The 23195-nt window shown below is 35.9% G+C and overlaps 1 protein-coding gene across 3 annotated transcripts in view; it reads right to left on the minus strand.

Moving 5' to 3' along the window:
• Positions 1 to 1365: 1365 nt before the first annotated feature.
• Positions 1366 to 23195, minus strand: part of STK38L (serine/threonine kinase 38 like) — a 73992-nt gene continuing 52162 nt past the window's right edge. For 2 of the 3 annotated variants that reach the window (XM_054719195.1, XM_054719194.1), the window contains exons 2-14: positions 21412 to 21556; positions 17687 to 17738; positions 14598 to 14720; positions 14317 to 14400; positions 11544 to 11667; positions 9611 to 9765; positions 9210 to 9312; positions 8963 to 9024; positions 7786 to 7903; positions 7247 to 7370; positions 6169 to 6264; positions 5235 to 5326; positions 1366 to 5133 (exon numbers count right to left, since the gene is read on the minus strand). In XM_054719195.1, coding sequence (XP_054575170.1) covers positions 5006 to 5133; positions 5235 to 5326; positions 6169 to 6264; positions 7247 to 7370; positions 7786 to 7903; positions 8963 to 9024; positions 9210 to 9312; positions 9611 to 9765; positions 11544 to 11667; positions 14317 to 14400; positions 14598 to 14720; positions 17687 to 17738; positions 21412 to 21545 — 1395 coding nt within the window. In that variant the 5' untranslated portion in view covers positions 21546 to 21556 and the 3' untranslated portion in view covers positions 1366 to 5005. Of the gene's footprint in view, positions 5134 to 5234; positions 5327 to 6168; positions 6265 to 7246; positions 7371 to 7785; positions 7904 to 8962; positions 9025 to 9209; positions 9313 to 9610; positions 9766 to 11543; positions 11668 to 14316; positions 14401 to 14597; positions 14721 to 17686; positions 17739 to 18811; positions 18859 to 21411; positions 21557 to 23195 lie in introns of those variants that run through there. The other variant, XM_028144080.2, reaches the window with a different exon arrangement.

The raw sequence follows: 23195 nt of genomic DNA on the forward strand, positions 1-23195 counted from the left end.
AGCTGAGCCCTGGTCTAGCTCAGTGGCATGCCGTACTCCTGTTTTAGGTAGGTCAGGCAGGACCTAGGTGGACCAGCCCTTCAGTTCTACATAGACAACGGCAGAACCAGCGACAAAATCCAGGTGCAGTGGCTTCAAGTAAAAGCCATCACTACAAGCCAGTTTTATTCTGGTATCAGGTGGCCATGGGATTTGGGTCAGCCTCACTCAAGTACCAGGAAGGTGAATCCTGATTATTTTTAAGTCCCTATCCAGGCCAGGTACTGTTGTAGGAATGGACGGATGACATAATCCTGGCCAATAAAACCTGGGGGTTAATTTCCTTAGAATGCTTCTGGGAAAGGGTTTCTCTGTTCTTTAAAAAGGGGGCACACAAGAACTAGTTCTCTTTTTAAGGAACTACATGTTGCATGAGGATTTGGTGCTTAGTCCCTGTAGCCATCTAGCATCTGAGAAAACAAGACCAAGGATTACAAAGTAGAAAAATAGACAGAATGATAGAAAAATGGAAAGAACTTGCATCCTTGATGTTTTTGATACACTAAATTGACTACCCTGTAAGGTCTCTATCTTGTCTTAATGTTACATAAGACGTTCATTTTCCTTATTGTTGAACATATTTTTACTTCCGTCTTCTGACATTTGCCTTCAAAAGTACCCAGTGACAACTGTCACTAGCTCCCCACATATTTTTCTGAGGTTTAGAAGCATGTGAGGTAATTTGTGAATAAAGCATGATATACGATTTGGGGAAACAGAAGAAGCCCTGGACTTGGGTCCAAGAGCAATTTATTACCTGTGTTTGGATAAGTCATACTCAGCCTCATGTTCATCATCTGTAAAATGATGGCAATTATGTTTATTTCACAGAGTAGTACAAACTAAAATGAATAATGTAAGTGAAAGCATTTTGTATACAAATGGAAGTTTATCACAAGATGCTTTCAAAAGTAGATGAATTTAGTCTCCAAGTTTGCACCAATGTCCAAATTTTGACATCGTGTTTTCACAGTTTTGCCTTCACCATCGCATTATTGAGATGATGTAAGCCAGGGAACAAGTAGGTTTTCTGATTGGCTCATTCTGAGCTCTGCAGAAAGAGTATCATGATTATCGTTGGTGTCTTTCATGGGACAGAATGTAGTGGTACTTGGGTATTTGGGCCACTTATTAGTTTCCATGCTATTTTGAGGCATTTTCAACTTAATTTTGAAATATTTTCAATTTCAATTCTACTTGCTAATTGGTTTTGGCCTAGTGGGATCGTTGTATATAAACCTCTACAACTATCTTGATTATTTAAATATAACACAAATGAAACATCAAAATTTTATTTTGTTCTTGATGTGATCTTTAAGTGTAAAAATTGAATACATTTGCAGATTAGTCTTTCTTGAGTTTTGGGTAACACCTATCTCAAAACTCAAAAATGAAACAACAACAAGAAAAACCTCATCAACATAAGTATTATAAACATAGTTTTTATTCTTTTCTTACCTTCATTGAAAAAGGCCTCATGCCACCAAAACATTTTTTGAAACTCAGTAACTGAATGAATACAGAACTCAAGGGCCTGATGATTATTTTTCTAGACAACTGCTGAATAATTTATATTGCTTTTTAAAAAATAACTAAGATCTATTTTACTTCATTTCTTTTTAAAGTAGCAATATCCCCTCACATTTTTTTCATAAAAATCTAAAATATCTCTAGTAGTCCCAAGTGTCTTATATTTACATTTGTTCTAAGTGTTTGTTTCATTAAAATTTCTCAGAAATAAGTGCACTTCTAAAGAGAAAATAAAATTTAAAGACAAGAGGAAATCATCACAGTTGTAGCAAAACAGTTATTCTGAATGTTCTGAATCTTAGCAATTCAAAGAGAAAATGTGTTTAGTAGCCAGGGACCTCTCTACTGATTAAAATTTCAATTCAATTCATTCATTTGTAGATCATCAAAAGAAGAACAGCTGTATCTCCTACCAGTACATACTGATTGATTGGTTGTCTAAGGGTTTTCTACAATGAAACACCAAAAATAAATGTACTTAAAATATTTTAAAATTTACAAATTTACACAGGGATATACAGGTGTTTACAAAACAGAAAAAAGTATGCTTTTATAGATAAAAATGAAACACAATCTTAAGCCTTAGCAACCAAAGAAAGTTTTGAATATTCCACATTTGTTATTTTCCATTCAACTAATAGCTTATTAAATCAGCTATATATTTAATTCAGAAAAGGGTGATTTATAAGAAATTCCTTATATTCAGATAGCACTAACTATGCTTCAATACATTGAAAGATTTAAAGCTATGTTAGTAAGAAAAGCATAAAAGAAAAATAACATAACTTGCTTTAATACAAAGGTTTTTTTTTAATAAAAAAGTTGGTCTACATTAAATCAGGAAATCAATAAATCTGAATTATACAAGCGTTTTATATATTTAGAAAAACCAAAAACACACACTTTATAATAAAACTCTTTAATTCAAAATAGAGTCTAATTTAAAGAAAATATCATTATGCCCAGTTGGGTAGATAGGGTTTTGTCATTTAAATTAAATCGTTCACCTGAAATATGGGAAATGTACAATAGAGAAAATTCAGTCTCAAAGATACTTCACAAATTATCTAGCTAACCTGCATCAGGAATCAAATTCTTGTTTCCAAAGGGCAGACACAGTCTTTAATTGCTTTTAGATAGGCACTTAAGAAATGCTTTTGACGAGGAGGAAACCCCAAAGATTGTGAATCACTCTGTTGACTCCAGGGAAAAATAAGAAACTAAACAAAGTGAACTCTCAGAACTGCCTTTCACGGCCAGGAAATCACAACTGTTTCCAAGTTCTGCCAGTTAACAAGGATGAAGAAGAAGGAAACTAAAAAGCTCTATTCTCAGTCAATTAAGAAGTAAACTTAGATAACTCGGCTGCTTTATCTCACTCTCGGTCAACTTGAATTAATGATATTTTTCTGTACTAGAATAGTTACCATATTAGAACTAGAATGTTGCAATTTCCTCATATACTGCCCATTCACTACTACACCAGCTAAACAGTCCTTTAACAAGGAAGGAGGGGGGTGAGTGGGAGTGAGGGAAATTTCATAAATGTGAGCAGAAGTTAAAGGTGGTTATAATAAGAAAAACCGAGTTAGTACAACTGAGATAACCCCAGAATTGTAATAGTTCTCTCTCCTACTCAGCCACATGACTCAAATAAGAAAATAGATATGAACTATTAGAGGAACCCATAACAAGTATCAAACAAATACTAGAATGAAACAATTTAAGGGAGGGAGGGAAGAAGGAAGGAGGGAAGAGAATTGGGGGGCAGTGGGGGAGAATCCCTAGTATGGCCTTTTTGAAACATTGTGGAACTACCTAGCAGCAATATTTATAAAAAACATTTGTAGATTTGCATAATAATCCTATGCAATTCTTCCCAATTAAGAATATTCCTAAAAATAAATCATCATTTTAGATTTTGATCACATATCATTTGTAATGGTTATAATTGTTATATCTTTAAAAATTTATATCAACAGTTAAGAGGAACATTAGGCCATTCTTTAATAAAGACTTATTCTTTAGTACTTAAGAAATCAAAACCACAGAGAGTCATTTTAGAATTAAAATGTTGAGCTAGAAAGATAACTTAATTCTTAGGGAAATACCCAGAGAATGTGATGCTGACACTGTCTCCCTTATCCTCTAGTCACAACCCCTCTGGCCTGCATTTACCTCCTTAATTCCATTTACAGTATCCACAGTGATGTAGCTAAACATGAACAATATTGCCCCTCAATAAGCTGATTTCTATCAAAGATCTGTCATGTCTGAATACAGCATTCACACAGGAAAGTAAAATTCTACTTAGTTGTGAACATCCACTCTGTTCAGGATCTTTGGTACATCTGGAGTATAAGAAAATAATGGCACAATAATACAAGTACTACCAAAGGAAATTTTTTCATTAAAAAAAATAAAAGTTAACCAGCCATGATATGTAACAACTTTCTGAAAACCAAAGTAAATAACTCTTTGTACTCTACAAGTCCATTTACATGATCAGAAGTTTGACATTTAAAAAAATAGTTTAATAAAAATAAACTAGTTCTACAAGCAGCCTTCTTGGTCATTTCTCATATTCAACTCACTATAATCAAATTAAAATAATGCCATGTCCTCTTTTTAAAAAAGAAGTCCTCTTGTCACAATAAAAGCAACTTTACATTTTATATAATATAGTACATCTCCCCTGTGAGTACACAGACTACGTATATAAAGGTCATCAGTATTTCTGAATACAAAGTAAATATATTAGTGGAGCGCTTGAGTGAAGGTGTTAAACTTCCTCCTTGTTATAAACTTGTCACTCCCTACTGTGGAGTTTGTGTCACAATACGATGATAAGTTCTATTTTTTTAAATAACCAGTGTATTTCCTTTTTAAAATTTCTTAAAAGCATTATAGAAATTGTCTTCGTATGTATTCTATAGATGCCCAAACCAATACGGCAAGTGTTCTAACATCAACTATGCAAGATGGCTTTTATTGATTATCTAGACCCATAAGATTTGCAGTAAAACAGCAATACTTCAGTGTTACCTACAGGTTAGCCTATGTTGCTTTAAATGATATGTGTTTCTCCTGAATCGATTAAAGGTGTTACAGTATGAAGCCACAGCACACACAGGCAGAATGGACCTTAATACGCATGTAGGCAGTGCCGTTAGAAAGGGATGTACGTTTCTTTTATTCCAGTACCTTCGTATAATAAAGTTAACAAAAATAATAAAATATTTTTAAAAACCCAAAAATGCCAGCTGGCACTGCCAACCAATTCCTATAGTAGTCTCAGAAATCCTAATCCTGTAGAATTTCCTCTGTAGTCATAAGCACCACCGTCTTCGGGAGAATTTCCATGTATTGTTACCTACGCAGAGCAAGCCTGTGATGCAGCTACCTGAGTTCTCTTGGTTGTGGGCGAGTGTGATCTTCATAATTTCCCAGCTTTCATGTAGGTGGGGATAGAGCCACGCTGAGTCAACCCTTCAAACCTTTTGTATGTATAATTGAGGAAAACCCAGTCTTTGGATTTGTAGTCCGGTTCTGTGGTGTTTGGCACTAGAAAGATAGATTCGCCAAGATCAAAAGAATTTCATTAGTGACAATGTCATAATTTCATAGATTTTTAATAGTGTTAGTTGTGTTGTCGATTGTCTTACCTGGTTGTAAAATATCAGATTCGGGAAAGTCATCAAAATTTGAAGTATCATCAATGCTTTTGATTCCTATAGGGATTGCTGCTGGCCTTTCCCTACAAAAAGGTATTGAGTAACCATGATTTTCTTGAACTCTTAATTTTCCAAAAAATAATTCTACTTAAGAATTCTTCATGCTGTTCTACAGATATTAGAGAAGCCCAGGAAAGTTACACAGAAGCTGTCTTAAAAGATGAAAAGGAGCTGGGTTGGCAGGGGCAGGGGCAGGAACAAGAGCAGGGAGGAGGATAGCTTTTCAGTCAGAATGAATAGCAAATGACAGAGCGGTGAGGTAGGAAGAGTGGGAAAGATCACACAAGATGCAACCTGTAGTGAAGAGCCTCAGTCCTGAAATGCAGTTAAAAATCCTTAATTTTATTCTAAGTGCAAAGGGAAGGAAGAAAATGTCATGATCAGATTTGTTTCTAAACCGTTGCTATGTGGAGAACTATTGAAGGTAGTGTGGCCATAAACTGAGTAAAAGCTAATGCTCACAATTAACAACTATAAGCAAATTCTTATAGGTCACATTATTTAACTTCTCCCACAATGTTTTAAAAAGGGACTATATCTTATACATTAATAAAGGAGACAAAATATGGCAAAAATGAAAGGTTATAGAGTGAAATGTAAGTACATCTTGGTTGTGCTAAAATTGTTCATCATATAACTGGATACAAAATCCAAACAGGTATACAATATATGATTTTCCCCCTACAATGTACATCAGTTAAAACCAGCCATTTAGCTATAGTCAGTAGAGTCTCACTCACTTATATAATCCGGAAAACATTATAACAGTGTTACTTCTTGTATTTAATCTAGCAGAATCAGAGACAAATTAATCACCAAATCATTTTTTACTCTGACCTTTCCCATTCAAAGCCTATGAACATACCTGATGTGCCCCCAGTCTACACCTTCAAAAAAAGGATGACCTTTTATTTCTTCTACTCCACTATTTCCAATTCTATTTTCAGAATCAATACAAAATCTAGAAAGTAAAAAGAAATTATCATATGCAAATTACATCTAAAGTACTCTATTCCAAACATTTCACTTTTTTGCTTATTGATGTTAACTCCTTATTGTGGGAAATGTGGGAGAAAATATAAACCATCTGTAATTGCATCATTCAGAGATAACTACCATAAACAGGTTGAAGCCATTTCTGTCTAGTCTTTTACTGTAATTTAAAAAACATTATGTTGATCCAATAGTTATATTTTAGGACTTTTTTCCACTTAACTTATTGAGAAAATTTCCCAAAATCATTAAAAATTTTTCTATGACTTCATTTTCTAAGATTTGTATATGCAAATTTATTTAGCCACCGCTGTTGAACATTTAGATTTTTTCAATTTTTCATTACTAACAGTATCACAATAAACATATTATACCTAAATCTTTACACACATCTGATTATCTGCATAAGCAAAATTCCTAGTAGAATTGCTGGGTCAAAGGTCATATACAGTATAAAGACTTTTCATAATATGTTGCTAATGGCTGTTCCCATAGGTTGTCCCAATTTATATTCCTTCCAGCCATTCACAACAGAATCAAAACACTTCATCTTAATTGTGAAAGAGAATGGAATGGAATCCTTTGCTTAGATAAGATTTCATATAAAGACTTTTGTGATAGGAACTGCTCCTAACAATTTATTGTTCCCTTCCTCTTTAATGGGATAGGGTGATTGCATTCTAACAGGAGTGACCTTTGAAACAATACAAGACCTCTTCCGTCTTCTTAACTCTTAGATGTTGTTGTTTTCCTGCATACTTCCTTTTTAGAGTTTGCTTTAAAAAAAACAAACATATAAAAAACAACACATTTTCTTTATTGATCTCCTTGATTATATATATCAGTGGTAGTCCTTTCCCTCCCACAAAAGTGAAATGGCCAATTTAGTCTTTTGGGTACCTGTGAAGTTTTAAGATATGACAACCTCCTCTAGAGATTTAACCACTAACCTAAGAATTAAATCCTTGGCTTTCTCAGATATAGGCACCTCTGGAGGAAATATCAGAGTTTCTTTCCAGTTCATCACTTTTCTATATGTTTCTTGAGGTGTTTCAGAGCAGAAAGGTGGATATCCTATGTATCAGAGAAAAAAAGTTTATCAGCTCTTATGATCAAATATGCTAAACCTATTACATAAGTGTCACGAGAAACAAAGTAGCTCTACGTAACAATAAAAAAATGCCACCAGTCATCAATTTATAATTAAATTCCTAATGAAGTCAATAAAGAATTTAAAGCATTCTTCCCCTTTTTCCTGAAAGGCCATGCAGATACAATTTTGAAACATGGAAGTTCAATTAAATACCTGCTTCCTGAAACCAGATCCCTAGAGAGCTCATTGCTATCACTGTGTATTTAACATTGGGGGGCAGGTGTCAGAAATTGGTTTAAGAGTTTTGATATGTTAGCCCATGGTATCTGCATATGTTTAATCAGTAAACTCAAGGAAATGTATATGGTATGTACATAAATAAATTATAAAACATACCTATTAGCATTTCATACATAATCACTCCCAAAGACCACCAGTCACACAATTTGTTGTAACCAGTCTGCATGAATACCTCTGGTGCAATGTAATCTGGCGTCCCAACTGTGGAATATGCCTGCAAAGAAACAGCTTGTCATACCAACATTCTTAATATATTTTTTGAAACATAGGAATATGGCTCACTACTGTAAAAAGTAATGTATACAGAAGTTACTTTTTCATTTTTTAATACTTGTTTTGTATGTTTATCATGTATAAGGCTTAAGTGATAGGTACTGAGTCAAATAATATGTTATTTAAGACATGATTTCTGCCCTGTAAGAAGCACAATTGAGTTATTTATATATTTAGCCCTAAATCCATTTCAAAAAGAAAAAAAAGGTTGAGCCAGTAGGCCTGGCTCTCCCACGCACAAGTAATGTGTCTTAGGCAGGTTCATCACCCTCTCTGAGCCTCAGCCTCTGCTTACATAAAACTGAAGTAATAATACCTGCCTGTACCATTGATATGAGGATGGAAACAAGAGAAGGAATGTGCCGAAACTGGTTTGGCTCAGTCTGCTGTCACACATTTCAAATGGTCCCTAGAGTACTACCCTTAGTTGAGAACTACCTCTTTAAATTATTTTTGTTAAGACTTCATATGAATTAAGAATGAAAAACTGCATTGCTTCCTAATGGATGAGCTGTGGCCTGAAATTAGGTTTATAATGAAAATACCTGATGATTATATATATTGTAGGCTGTAGTAGTTTACAAAGCACATTCCTTCTCTCTTTTTTTTTTTTATATATTTTATTGATTTTTCACAGAGAGGAAGAGAGAGGGAAAGAGAGTTAGAAACATCGATGATAGAGGAACATCGATCAGCTGCCTCTTGCACAACCCCCACTGGGGATGTGCCTGCAACCAAGGTACATGCCCTTGACCGGAATCGAACCTGGGACCTTTCAGTCCGCAGGCCGACGCTCTATCCACTGAGCCAGCAGTTCACTTTACAGGCAAGGAAACACTACAGAGAAACTAAGAAAATTGTGTGATCCCAGAACAAGCTTTATCATTGCTATAAAGTAAGTACTAATCATTGTGAAAGATACAAAATAATCAAGCAAAAAAATCAAAGGAGATTTTAGAACCAGGGCACCAAACTGTTCTTAAAAACATGGCTAACTCACCAGTTGTCTCCTATTCTTCTTCCATGTTTCTGCTTTCCTCTTTGAGTTCATGTTTTGAAATGCTATTTTCAACAAGACAGAATTGTTATCATGAGAAAAACTCTCACCCCAAAACAAATACACACATACACATTTGAAATGCACTGGTTTAAAGAGTAAGGAGAGGAAGAGAGAAAGACCCTTTAGTTCTCAACAGTACTGAATTAAATCAGCTGTACCACTTTAACCGAAAACACATCAAACTTACAGAAGTCACTTGGTGGGTTGTGTGTAAGGTTTCTGTAGAATTCAGTCCTGTGAGCTTTCTTTAATCCCGTGCATAAGCCAAAATCAGATAATTTTACATGACCCTAAAAAACAAAACACACACACAAAAAAGCAAACTAGTGAAATCAGTGGATTATATTAACTTTGAAACAAAATCTTTATTATAAACTTTTTAAAATTCAACTATTATAAAAATTCTTAGACTCCATACAAATGAAATGTAATAGTATAAATGTTTCATGATAATGATTGCATCATTCTATAAAATAATGTAGGTTAGCAATAATATAAATTGCAGTTGTCCATTTCCAATCACAAAATTAGCTCTATTACTCCATAAAATAACTAGCAACCTAATAATTCACCAGTTTATTCACATACCTTGGCATCTAACAAAAGGTTGTCTGGCTTAATATCCCGATGGATAAAACCCAACTGGTGGATCGCATCTATTGCTAGAACAGTCTCTGAAATATAGAACTGTGTTTCCTCTTCTGTCAAGGTATCTTTCTTCATTAGCAATGTCATCATGTCCCCTATAAAGGAAGAATAAAGAAAAGTATCATGTATTGAAATGCCTCAAAAGGGAAATACCTTGTAAATGCTTTCTTTGTATCTACACAATGTATGCCTGATTTTTGAATTTTAGGATCCACCCAGTATACCTCCAACCTTTTCTAGGACCAAATAAAAAAAAAGTGTCATTGCATAGGCAAAAGTTTTATGACATTTAATGGGTTTAAGATAGAAAGTACATGAAATCAAATCAAAGCAGAGCTAATAATGAAGTAATATCCATCACTCAACATCCAGAATAAGTTGCTGAGAAAAACCTACTAAACTGGAAAATGAATCAATAAGCACACCTGGAAATGGGATATGTTCTTTCAAATTCAAGTTTCAAAAACACTCAGAGCTCTTTGGGCTAGCAAAAATAGGACACCATTCCACTAAAGGACTTACCTCCAGACATTCTTTGTTTGTTTGTTTGTTTGTTAATCCTCACCTGAGGATATTTTTCCATTGATTTTTAGGGAGAGTGGGGGAGAGGGAGAAAAACAGAGAGAAACATCGATATGAGAGAAACACATCAATTGGTTGCCTCCTGCACGTGCCCCAACCAGGGCCCGGGCTGGGGAGGAGCCTGCAACCAAGGTATGTGCCCTTGACTGGAATCGAACCCAGGACCCTTTGGTCCTCAGGCTGATGCTCTATCCACTGAGCCAAACCAGCTAGGGCCAGACATTCTTTTATTTTCAAGGGATTTTTTTTCTTTAAAGGGAGGCAAAGAACAAACACTGGTGAACTTAACATTCAAAAATGACAAAATATATTTTCATGATGCTTCAGATTAAAAAAAATAATAATAAAGTATAAGTATTCTTTGTCCTCCATTCCCATTCTATTCCTCTTTCCCATTTTGCTGAGTAACCATTATTATGCATTTAGTTTAATGTGTATCCTTCCAGCTTCTTTTTAAAATATGTTTTCATATACTTATATATTAATCTATAGCTTTATAGTCTTTTGCAAGTTTTTAAAAAATTACACAAATAGTATCAATTGTACATATAATTGCACAGCTTGCTTTATTACGCCACTGTTTCTGAAGATATTACTGTTGAAAGAGATATAGCTCCTGACTTTTAACTACTGTAAAATATTTCATCTCATAATTATGCCACATTTTATTTGTCCATCTTTCTATGGATGGACATTTATCTTGCATTCAGGTTTTCACTATTATGACAATGCTGCAATGAGCATCCGTTTACAGGTCTCTTGTACATGGGCGTGGGGGAGAATCTCTAGGGAATACAGTTGGTTGTGGAAATGTGGGATTGTAGGACACCTGCATTTTCCACTTTATTGCTATGTATGAATTGTTCTCCCATTAGGATTACAGGTTAATTTACATATATGAGAGGCTAGTTTCCCCGAAGCCTCATTTGACTTAATGTTCTTACTAATCAGATGAGCGTGAAATGGTATCTCATTCTTGTTTTAATTTGCATTCCCCTGAATACAGGTGAAGTTGAACATTTTCCTATATTTTTCCAGACTAGCCAGAGTTCTTCAGTGCGCTATCATTTGCTCATTGGGTTGTTTTTCTTTAGTGATTTGTTTTCCTTTCTTCAAAATAATCTGATTTGTCAATATTAGCATTATTATGGGAGGAACTATTGGAAAACCATGACTGACTATATAAACCTCAGAGCTAGGAATACCGAAGTAAACCTAATCAATAAAATTGTAATTACATATAGTGATTTGGTTGTGTTCAGCCTGTCATTGCTGTTACATTTGCTTTTACCTCCAGGGAGAAATTCCATGATTAGATAAAGGTTCCTCTTATCTTGAAAACTGTAAAACATCTTCACCACCCAGGCACCATCTGCTTCTACCAAAATATCTCTTTCTGCTCGAATATGAGCCACCTAGATGAATGTATTTTGAAAAAATAATTGTAACATATTACACATTTTCAAGCTTACCTCTTACAATTATCCATCCAGTTCCTAAGAAGTCATGAAGGAAAGCTGGAGTTTTAGAAAAAATTTAAAACATATATGCATGTTCATATTCTCATTAAATGCAGAGAACCTCAGGAAAGTTTATTTTACCTTATATCTTTAGGCCTAAAAAGGTGGGATCCACAGGTATATTAGGGGAAGCTGAGGCCTTTAAGGTAGAAAAATGACTAGTCTCAAACCTTTCCGACCAGATTCTTCACCTAGGCAAAGATCCTGGCTTTGTCTTATAAATTTAGGGCCCTACTCTTACTTTTAAATGTTAAAAGAAGTAAGTGATGCTCTATAAATCGGTTTGACTAAGTCAGGGTCCTTAGCAAACTATTTTTTAACTGTTAGTAGTCAAAGGACTTGACTTGGTCTTTAACCATTTGGTTTGCTTTTTTTAAGAAGCAGAAATGTTTATAATAACTTTACATTCTTTTGTTATAACATACAACCTCTATAACATCTATAAACATAATCTATAGAAAATTAATGTAATTTTGTGGGGTTTTGCTACTGATTTTTGTCAGATACACAATTACTAGGGATCCATTTTAAAAGCTGGAATATTTTACAAACTGAGTAATTTGTGGAGTTCATATAATCAATTTTCAAATGTTTTTGCATTCTTTCTTGAAAGACTACCAATAAGATTTGATTTTATGCTTTTGCTATTTTCATTGTGCATCACTATGAATTCTGGCCCAAAGCACAAGAGAACATATATTTTATAAACCTTTTCATGATAATAAAATATGACCTGCTTAAAATATCATATTTCAGATTACTGTATTACTATCTAGTATGCTAACTGCTCTGAGATCAAAGCACAGTAATAAAAATTGAAAATTAAGAAAAATTTTTTTGGCATTAGAGAACTTTATAATCTCTCTGGATCTGTTTCAAAATTCTTACCTATTGTCTTTTACAAAGTATTCTAAGATGGTAAAAAAAAAAGCCTTGCCTGGCCGGTGTGGCTCAGTGGTTGAGCATTGACCTATGAACCAAGAGGTCACAGTTCAATATCCGGTCAGGGCACATGCCTGGGTTGTGGGCTCAATCCCCAGTATGGGACGTGCAGGAGGCAGCCTATCAGTGATTTTCTCTCATCATTGATGTTTCTATCTTTCTCTCCTTCTCCCTTCTTCTCTGAAATCAATAAAGATATATTTATAAAAAATAAAACTAATTTCTTCATAGGACTTATCAATCATGACTGTTTGGAATAGCGGTCTGCCTATTTTCCCCACTACTATAAAACAAGGATCAGGTGTGTCCTGTTAACCACTGTATTCCCAGAACCTAGAACATGTGAATACTTGTTGGATGAATGAAATAGAAATAAAGTGGAAGAATGCAGTAAAAATTCAAGTGGGCCATATTTAAAGAAAAATTAATATTATATTGCTATAATAACAAAGTAAGCTTCAGGTGGGCACTGAAAGACTGAAGTAAAGCATTAGGTACAGAGAGGTGCCATCTCCCCTTCTACTCCATTGCAGAGGCCTTCACTAGCACATGTAGCATATGAACGTCTACCCAGGCTAGAAACACAGGTGAATACATAAAATAATACTAGTAATGTTTTCAGATTTATGGCTACCACTGAAACTGCATTAAGTCACAGGAAACAGGAAGACAGCCCAGAAGTATGAAATTGGAGTGGTTACAGATTTTGTAAATACATAAAATAAGCAAATTCTCAGGAGACTGTTCTTGCTTTTGTGATATGTGACAGGGATTGAGGGTACTGAGAACTATCCTTTATTTTCACTGAAGTCAGAAAAGAGGATATTTTGTTATGGACTGGATGTTTTTCCTCAAATTCCCATGATGATGCCCAACCCCCTAGGACAATGGTCAGCAAACTCATTAGTCAACAGAGCCAAATATCAACAGTACAACGATTGAAATTTCTTTTGAGAGCCAAATTTTTTAAACTAAAACTTCTTCTAATGCCACTTCTTCAAAATAGACTCATCCAGGCCATGGTATTTTGTGGAAGAGCCACACTCAAGGGGCCAAAGAGCCGCATGTGGCTCACGAGCCCAGTTTGCCGACCACAGCCCTAGGATAACTGGATTTGAAGGGCCTTTAAGGAGGAAATTAAGGTTAAGTGAAGTCATTGAGGGTGGAGGGTGGGGTGGGAGGGGATTGGTATCGTATAAGAAGAGACACCAGATAGCTCACACTCTGTGTGCACACACTGAGGAAAGGCTATGTGGGGCCTTAATGGGATGGCAGCTGCCTGCAAGCATGGAAGAGAGCCCTCACCAGAAACCAAAGCCTGCCAGAACCTTGATTTTAGACTTCCACCCTCCAGAACTATAAGAAAATAAATTTCGGTTGTTTAAGTCACCGAGTCTGTGGTATTTTGTAATGGCAGCCTGAACAGACTAATACATACTTAGATTATAAATTCAGAAGAAATTCTAACTATAAGAATTGAGAAGCAATGGCACAGGCTATCAAAAATTACTAGATTATATAATAAGATACATAGATTTCTTTTTAAAAATTCCAACATCAGCCAGCATATATTTCTTTGGTTGCATGTATTAAAGAACATACCTGCTCTTTTTCAAGCATATCAGCTTTTCTCAATATCTTCATTGCATAGATATGGCCTGTATCTTTCTTCTGGACCAGCCGCACCTAGAATGTGAAAATTGACCACACTGTAGATGTTAAATAGTCACTACTATTTATTTAGGATAAATGGTATGTTCCTTTAAAGAAAACAGTATTGCAATTTGCCATTCATGGTATTTTAGGAATTCTATTCAAATTAAACTATTTTAATACATATCTATTTTAAATTCAGTAACAGTGATTTTTAATAAGAACCACACCTCTCCAAATGCTCCTCTTCCTATAACTTTCAGAGACTCAAAGTCATCCAAGCCAAGTCTGGTCCTCTTGAGCCGTAGAAACTCTGTTTCCTTGCGAGCATGCTGTGATCGGCGTAACTTTTTCTATTAAAAAAAAAAAAGACAGTTTAAAAAAAGACTTTAAAATCAGATTGTTTCAAAGGAAACCTATAGTATTAAAAGACAAGATATATAAAAATGGGGGTGAAACCCTGGCCAGTGTGGCTACGTGGTTAGAGTGTTGGCCTGCACATCAAAGGGTCTCGGGTTCGATTATAATCACGAGCACATATCTGGGTTGCAGGTTCGATCCCAGGCCCCAATCAGGGAGTGTGCGGGAGGCAACCAATAGATATGTCTCTCTCACTTCGATGTTTCTCTCTCTCCCTTCCACTCTTCCCTTGCACTCTTTCTCTTAAAAAAAAAAAAAAAAAAAACTCAATGGAAAAAATATCTTTGGGTAAGGATTAACAACAACAAAAAAGTGAGGTGAAGTATCTATATATATAAAAGCCTAAGCAAACCGCTGACTGTTCAACTGGTTGACTGATAGACCAGTTGCTATGACGTGCACTGACCACCAGGGGGCAGGTGCTCAATGCAGGAGCTTCCCCTGGTGGTCAGTGCGTTCCCACAGCAGGAGTGCCACACAGCTGACCAATGGGCGCCAGACACCAAGTTCACAGCTGGCGAGCATAGTTGCAGCAGCTGTGCCCGCAGCAGAGCAGCAGCAAGCCTACCGAGCAGCCAGCGGCCGGGATAAGCAGGAGCAGTGCATGGTGCCCAGCCCAGGCTTGGGCTCCTCCCCAGCCGCCTGCTGCTTCACGCACTACTACATCCCTCTGCGGATGTTGGACTGCCAGTTTCAGCCAATCCCTGCTGGCCACACCGAGGGACCTCACCGGTGCACAAATAAAAAAATCTAAAGAAAACTTTAAAAGACTTTAACAATTTGAGAAATCTTTATTATTGAAGTATACCCCATTAAATATTTCATCTTAACTATATCATGATATTTTCATCTATATGCTAACTTAATTCAAAAATAAAAGTTAAACTTTAGGCAATGCTAATAGTATTCTGATATTGATTTTGACTCTGTCAAGACATCTACTTTGCTTCAATTCCTTAAATCCCAAGGTTGCTCTTGTCACAATTACTGAGACTTATGACACCAAAATAACAAAACAAGAGTGTTTCCATCGAGATGTACTTATGGTAGAATTTATTCTTGGAAAGATTTTAATAAACTGCTTGAGACTTGGCACACAAATTCCTGAAAAAATTAAACTGCAACAAAGATAATTACATGAAGAATTCATTAAAATATTCAAGTCAGGAATTTCATACTTCATTCTCCATCAGTCACTAAAATAACTAGCATTAATATGAAACATTATGAAGTATCTGAAAGTTACATTTGGAATGGGCATTTGTTTCATTATTCTATATTTCGTTTTTCTCCTCACCAAACAAAATTCTGTTTTTGACATAGTTCCTAGTAGAGGTAACATAAAGTGAGAAATGAAAATAATCAATGAAAAAATTAAACCCCTGTTCATCTTCAACTGAACCCTATCAAGCATTCAGCGGTTCAGTTCTGAGGAGGAGACAAGTCAAAATGACCATAACAGCTCAGAAACATCGCTCTGACATGCAGCTCACGGTATAACTACTAAATAGTCCTTCCCTACCCCTCCGTTTACACTTTCAAGAGGGTTAGGTAAACTATTCATTAGAAATATGTAAATGTGTATCATCAATGCAATGGAATTCTGATAATTTTAACAAAGTTAACGTAAGAGGATCAAATTAAGAATTATGTCTTCAACATGGCTGGTGTGGCTCTGTGGTTGTGTGTTGACCCATGAGCCAAGGTATCACCGGTTTGATTCCCAGGAGCGTGGTGGAGGCAGCCAATCGATGCTCTCTCATTGATGTTTCTATCTCTCTATCCCTCTCCTTCCCTCTCTCTCTAAAGAATGGTGTCTTCAATGTAAATATCTTTAGACGGCTAAGTGAAGTTATACACTCAGCACATCAATAGTGAAAACAGTGAAGACTATTTTTTGAATCAAAAAATGCCATTTGAATAACAGTTTAAAAAACTGAATTATTAGTAAAACAAAAAGATCAAAAAGCAGTTTTAGATTTTAAGACTAGATAAAAAAAAGGCCACATGGTGGCACTGTAGTACTATCTTTCAAAGCAGTAAAGACATTTCTCCCCACCCCCTTTTAATTACATAAATGAATAAATATGAGAATTTTAAAAGACATTCTAGATTTCTAACATTATGAGTTATAGAATAAACAGAGTTCAGTTGGATTTAGCTTCAGAAACTTGTGTAATCTGAATGAAAAAGATAACCTTATTAAACAGTTTCATAAATTATGCTCAAAATTGATAGACAAGGGAGAAGCAGGTAAAGAAATAATGTTTATTAATATTTTACAGGTTGTATAGTACAGCAAGTTAACAATGTTTATGTGTTGGAGACAGCTAATAGCAAAAAAGGAGAATCCTAAGTGTATGGAATATATAATCTTACAGAAATGGGACATCACCTATAATGTTGTTACATTACTTAAAAAAAAAAATCTATTCCATGATATTAGTTTTAATTCTTAGAGTCCAGTGTGGCTCAGTGGTTGAGCGTCGACCTATGAACTAGGAGGTCACAGTTTGATTCCTGGTCAGGGCACATGCCTGGGTTGCAGGCTCCATCCCCAGTGGGGAGCATGCAGGAGGCAATGGATCAATGATTCTCATCATGATGTTTCTTTCTCTCTCTCTCCCCCTCTCCCTTCCTCTCTGAAATCAATAAAAATAAAAAAAATTTAAAAAGAAAGAAATGGCATATAACATTGTGTAAGTTTTAGGTATATAATGTGATGATTTGATCCATATATATATTGCAAAATGATTACAATAAGGTTAATGTATCCATCACCTCACATAACTACTTTTTTTTTTGGAGTGAGAACATTTAAGATCCACTCTCTTAGTATCTGTCAAGCACATAATACAGTATCGTTAACTATAGTCACAGCAATCACAGCTAACATTACCTCTTCATCTGCTAATCCTTCTTCTTCCATAGCCACTTCTAATTTCTTCTGCCTTAACAAAAGAAAAATAATTTACATTTTAAATACATTCCTAACTACTCCCATTTTTTAAATGTACATTTATTTGTTCAATTTGGTATGCTAAAAAAATATTTCAAGTTAAATTAAAATAATCACTAAGTATAGTTTTCTTTCTCAAAATATAACAAATATTTTGTAACAAATATTTCTATTGTATTGGCTTTTCTTAAAGATAAACCCGAGAGAGAGCTTTTCCTAGTTAGTTTTGGAGTATGCTAGAAGACTAACTTCCCAGGCTTTATCCACATGGGTATAGGGGTTGAGGATTGAAACTATCATTCACATTGTTTAGTATTTGTTATTTATAACAGTACTAGAGGCCCGGTGCACGAAAATTCATGCACTTGGGACAGGGGAGGACCCTCAGTCCGGCCTGCACCCTCTCACAGTCCGGGACTCCTCGGGGGATGTCCACCTACAGGCTTAGGCCCTCTCCCTGAGGGATCAGGCCTAAGCTGGCAGTCAGACATCCCTCTAGCAGCCTGGGAGCCCTTGGGGGATTTCTGACTGACGGCAGGGAGCAGGGAGCGGGCCTAAGCTGTAGTTGGACACCCTTAGTGCTGCTGAGGAGGCGGGTGAGGCTCCCACCACTGCCGCTGCGCTCGCAGCCGTCAGCCCGGCTTGTGGCTGAGCAGAGCTCCCCCCGTGGGAGCACAATGACCACCAGGGGGCAGCTCCTGCATTGAGCATCTGCCCGCTGGTCGTCAGTGTACATCATAGAGACTGGTTGTTCCGCCATTAGGGTCAATTTGCGTATTATCCTTTTATTATACAGGATGTCCAAAGGTAAGCTCTTTCCTAATCCATCAAAATCACTTCTTTTTCTTTCTTAAGGAAAATTCCAAGCAAAAATATCTTAAATGAGCACCCAAACGGAGATGAGATCTAATAACATATTCTTCACCTACTTCCTCAGCAGTTATAATAGGTACCTTAATGCTTACCATACTGATTTTTATCTTTTGCTTACATATTATTCCCCTAAGCCCAACCTTAGAATGGAACAAGCGCCTAACATCGGATTCTGTGCCTGCCATCGTGTACCTCTGGGCCTGCAGAGCTGCTTGCTGAATGATTTTGAGTTTTCTCCTCTGCTGAAAGAATCCAAAGAGTAAGAGGACCATTAATCTGGGAGGGATAGCCACATACAAGCAACTCTATTCTTCTCAGACCTCTACTGCACCCTTTCCTTGCCAAGACTAACACTTCTTGGAATCATATCTCATTCAGGAGCAAGAGGCACTAATTTTCATTCATTTGCCCCATGCCTACATGGAACACCTATGACTTCTCTTGTAGCTTTAAAAAAAATAGCTTTTCTCCTCAAATGCTCTGGCATTTTGTTCTTTGCTTGGTACTTTATTTAGGTTATGTATTTATCCAATTAGTTAAACCTTAAAAATTCATCACATGTTTTCTTAAAGTATAAACTGTTTTTACTATTTATTTTTATTATTATTTTAATAATGCAATAATTTTTTTTAATTTTTTCAATTACAGTTTACATTCAATATTATTTTGTATTAGTGTCAGGTGTTCAGCATAATGGTTGGACAATCATATACTTTACCAAGTGTAGTATACACTGTTTAATATGACTTCCATGGCACCACCAAGCTGAGACTGTTGTGGTTTGTGTTATTTTAATAACAGCAGATGCTTTTATTCTTACTCTCCTTTGTTTAGGAGTAGAGGGGAAAATTGAATTACTTTAAGGTTTCATTCAGCAAGAAAAGACAATGAACCTTTAAAATTCTGACAAATAACTCATGCCTGCCTCCTGAGAAAATATAGGTCTTTCTTTCCTTGGTTCTCTTCTACTTTATTCACTCTCCATTGATGATGTGAACACTCCCAGAGGCTTCCATTACATTTACAATTAGTGTAACTACTATATTTGGATTTATTTCTAACTTATTCTGTGGTTTCTATTTATGCCTGCTATTTGGTATTTCAGGTTTTTGTTTTCTCTTGGCCTTCTTTTGAACTGATTTTCCCCCTCATTCCTTCTACAGGTTTGGAAGTTACAAACTTCATTTTTGGTCTTTTAGTGGCTACCCTAGAAATAACATGCACAGTTAATTTGTCAAAGTCTGAAATTAATCTTTACCCTATCTACATTGTATTCCTATCCTTAAAAATACAAAGATATCTAAGATCTAAGAACACTTTCATTCCTCTTCCCTCCTGACTGAGAGTCCACTGTTAGAAAACATTTTAAATTTTTTTAAATGCCTAACACATTGTCATTATTATTGTTTTTATACAGTCAACTTTTGTTGGGATTTATCCACTTATTTACATTTAAACCTTCTGTTTGTGGTCACTTTCCTTCTGCCTAAATTGAATCTTTAGGAATTTTTTTTGATGATGAACTCTTAGTTTAACTTGCCTCAGCTCCATTCTCTTTCCTCTTCCTTTGAGAACTTTGATTAAAGGTACGTTAGCTTTTCTCACTAGCCTCTGTTTCTTACCTCTCATATTTTCTTACTCTGTCTCTGAATAACTGTTTTATCTTCTAGTCCCAATTCTCACCTCAGCTATGTCTCATCTGCAGTGAGACTTGTCCAAAATTAAGTTCTAATCCTGATTCTTCTTCTTGAGTCCTGTTTCACTGAAGTTGCACCAACCCGTTTGGCCAGGCATGATATTTCAGAGCCAGTATTTACTTGTTTCTCTCACATTTCATATTTGGCTAGTTTCCATGTTTTTTCATCTTTCTCACCCGTCAATTCTTCTCTTTGTTGCTGTTACAATCCTAATTCAAGCCTCCTTTCTATTTGCCTGGACTACATCACTAGCCTTTCCTGTTCCTAATCCCTCCTCCCACAGTCCATTCTATGCATCACAATTAAAGTACTCTTCCAGAGAAACACCTGCAATCATTTGATTCTTCTGTTCAAAACTCAGGGAGGCCCTCTACCACCATGAGAAGCTACACTAACAGAGCATTCAAGACTACCAGGAAATGGTGGCCTCTAGCTTGAGCTTAACTGAACGGTGCTTGAGTTAGCACTGAAGGTGATTTCTTCTGTTTCTAATGCCCTTCCTCTTGCTCTTTTATTTCTTTCTTCTCCCTTTTATGTGTGTATAAATAGGACTCTTTCTTTAGAGCCATGTTTAAACACCATCACCATTTATGATGCCATCCCATTTGCCTTAGGCAAAAGCAATCTCTCTCTTCTTGGCCCTTCTCTTAGTGATACTTTTCACTCTTTCATGTAGTATCTATGTGCATTAGCTTCCTTACTCTAAGTTTCCTGAAAGCAAAACAACATGTCTTTCATTTTTTATTCTTCTATACCCACATATATATACTCAACACTATAAATGTTTTTGTATTAAAGTCAATTATTCACAATGCATCCCTCTAAAAGAAAGTAAAAAGCTATATCATAATTTCATGGTTGAAAATGTTTTGTTTAAAACATCTCATTTGAAATAAGTACGTGGGTTCACAGGACAAGAAACTATTCTGCAAAAATAAAACAAATAATTAGGTCCACTGCCAGGATAAGAAAGTTAAAAACAACACACAGGGATGGATCTCCAATATTTATATTATCAATGGGACACATATTTACATTCCACTTGCAGCATAACAGCTTATTGAAACAGAAAATTTTGACTAGTTGTTACTATACCTGGTTTCTCTCTCTTCATGCTGTAAGATTAGGTTGCTGTAAAAATTCTCCAACGTGAGCTTGGCCACAGTCACTCTTTCCCGGGTATGGTTGCTCATAGGAAAGGTGGTGGTACTCCCTGCCGTCATTGCCATAGTAACAGAAACTGAAATAACATATAAACACAAATTATTCAGTAGAAAAAAGTTTTTATCCCTTATAACAGACTCTAGAAATGGTTTGATTTCTACTAAGCAAAATTTGACCCTAACAATTAATATATCCAAATCTTTCACATTATTAACAATACAATGCTAGAAAAGAAAGCAAGATGCTCCATTCCTAAAGCAATAGAAATTAATTTTGTACTGGCAAAAGCAGGGCTGAATAACAGTAAAGAAGCACCAGCGGCAGTCTATGCACAATATAAATACATACACGCACAAAAGGTTGTACTCAACAAGCATTCAAAACAAGAACGGGTCAATCTATTTTGTTGTTGTTTTATTGGTTACTAAATAAAATCCACAAATTTTGATAATACTTATGTCCTCAATAAATGTAAGTCTCCTAAGAGTTAATGTAGTTTAATTAAATAGTAAGAAATAGCTTCTTCCATATAAATGTTATGAAACATGAAGTGTTGCATCAATAAGCACACAAACATCAGTCTAAAGCAATTCTTATCAGGGGAAAATACTTTTAGAAAGAAGCTCCTTACACAGAGGCCACGGTTGCCCTATTTCATTCTGAATTCTGTCATTTCATATAGTACTATACCAAGGTGTGGTATACTTCTCCAAACTAGGAGGTCCGTTTCATTTTTAAAAGACACTCATATGCCTGTAGGAACCATGCAGGAAATACAAATGTGTGAATTAAGCCAGGTGACAATGCGTAAGTTTTGTGTATGTCTAATTAACACCACTGAAGTGCCAACTTTGAAAAACCACTGGGACAGCCAAAGTACTGGTCTGAAGAAGATAATCTGTTCAATTGGACAAGATAAGGAATGTAATAAAAAGGCTGCTTCATAGGGGGACTGTTGAACTCTGGTGGCTGTTTGCCGGACACTGACCCTAAGAGACTTGCCTACCACAGTCTACATCTTGACAAAATAATGAGAATATTCCCATATGTTAAAGAGATTTTTGCTTATTTGCATGGGGATCATAACAAAACAACCTAGAGAAGATCCAGATTGCAAAGAGTGAGCATCCAACATTGCATTTTTAGTGAAAACATACTCCCCCAAACCTGCTACCTACTCCCCAACACCCACCTCTCCTTAACTACACAGATACCAACCCTGTGTATGGGCCTGAACTGCACTAGAATCCAGGGATAATGGAATGAACCAAAAGCCTTTCCTGTGCTTTAATGTCAAATACAGATTAAAAGTAAACAATCTCCAGTTCCACAGTCATCTTATTGAGTTTATACCTCAAAGTATTGCAGGACCTGCAAATCCATACACAATCAATCTGTTATTTTACCATCATAAATTTGTTCCTCTGCTAACTACTCTAAATTTTTTATAACAAGAAGCTGATCACAGAGGAGGTATTCCAAGATGGCGGCAAAGTTAAACAACTAAACTGCCGCCTCGCACAACAATTTCAAAAATACAACTAAAAGACAAAACGTCTACCACCCAGAACAACGGGAAAGCTGGCTGAGTGGAAGATTTACAACTAAGAAGAGAAAGGAGCACAAACGCTGAAAAGGTGAGGTATGGAGGCGCGCGAATCAGGCTGGTGGCGGGTGACTGGGCGTGCGGCTTTTCTTCAACCTGAAGGGAGATA

Source organism: Eptesicus fuscus, chromosome 7 (assembly GCF_027574615.1).
Source record: "Eptesicus fuscus isolate TK198812 chromosome 7, DD_ASM_mEF_20220401, whole genome shotgun sequence".
Lineage (NCBI taxonomy): Eukaryota > Metazoa > Chordata > Mammalia > Chiroptera > Vespertilionidae > Eptesicus > Eptesicus fuscus.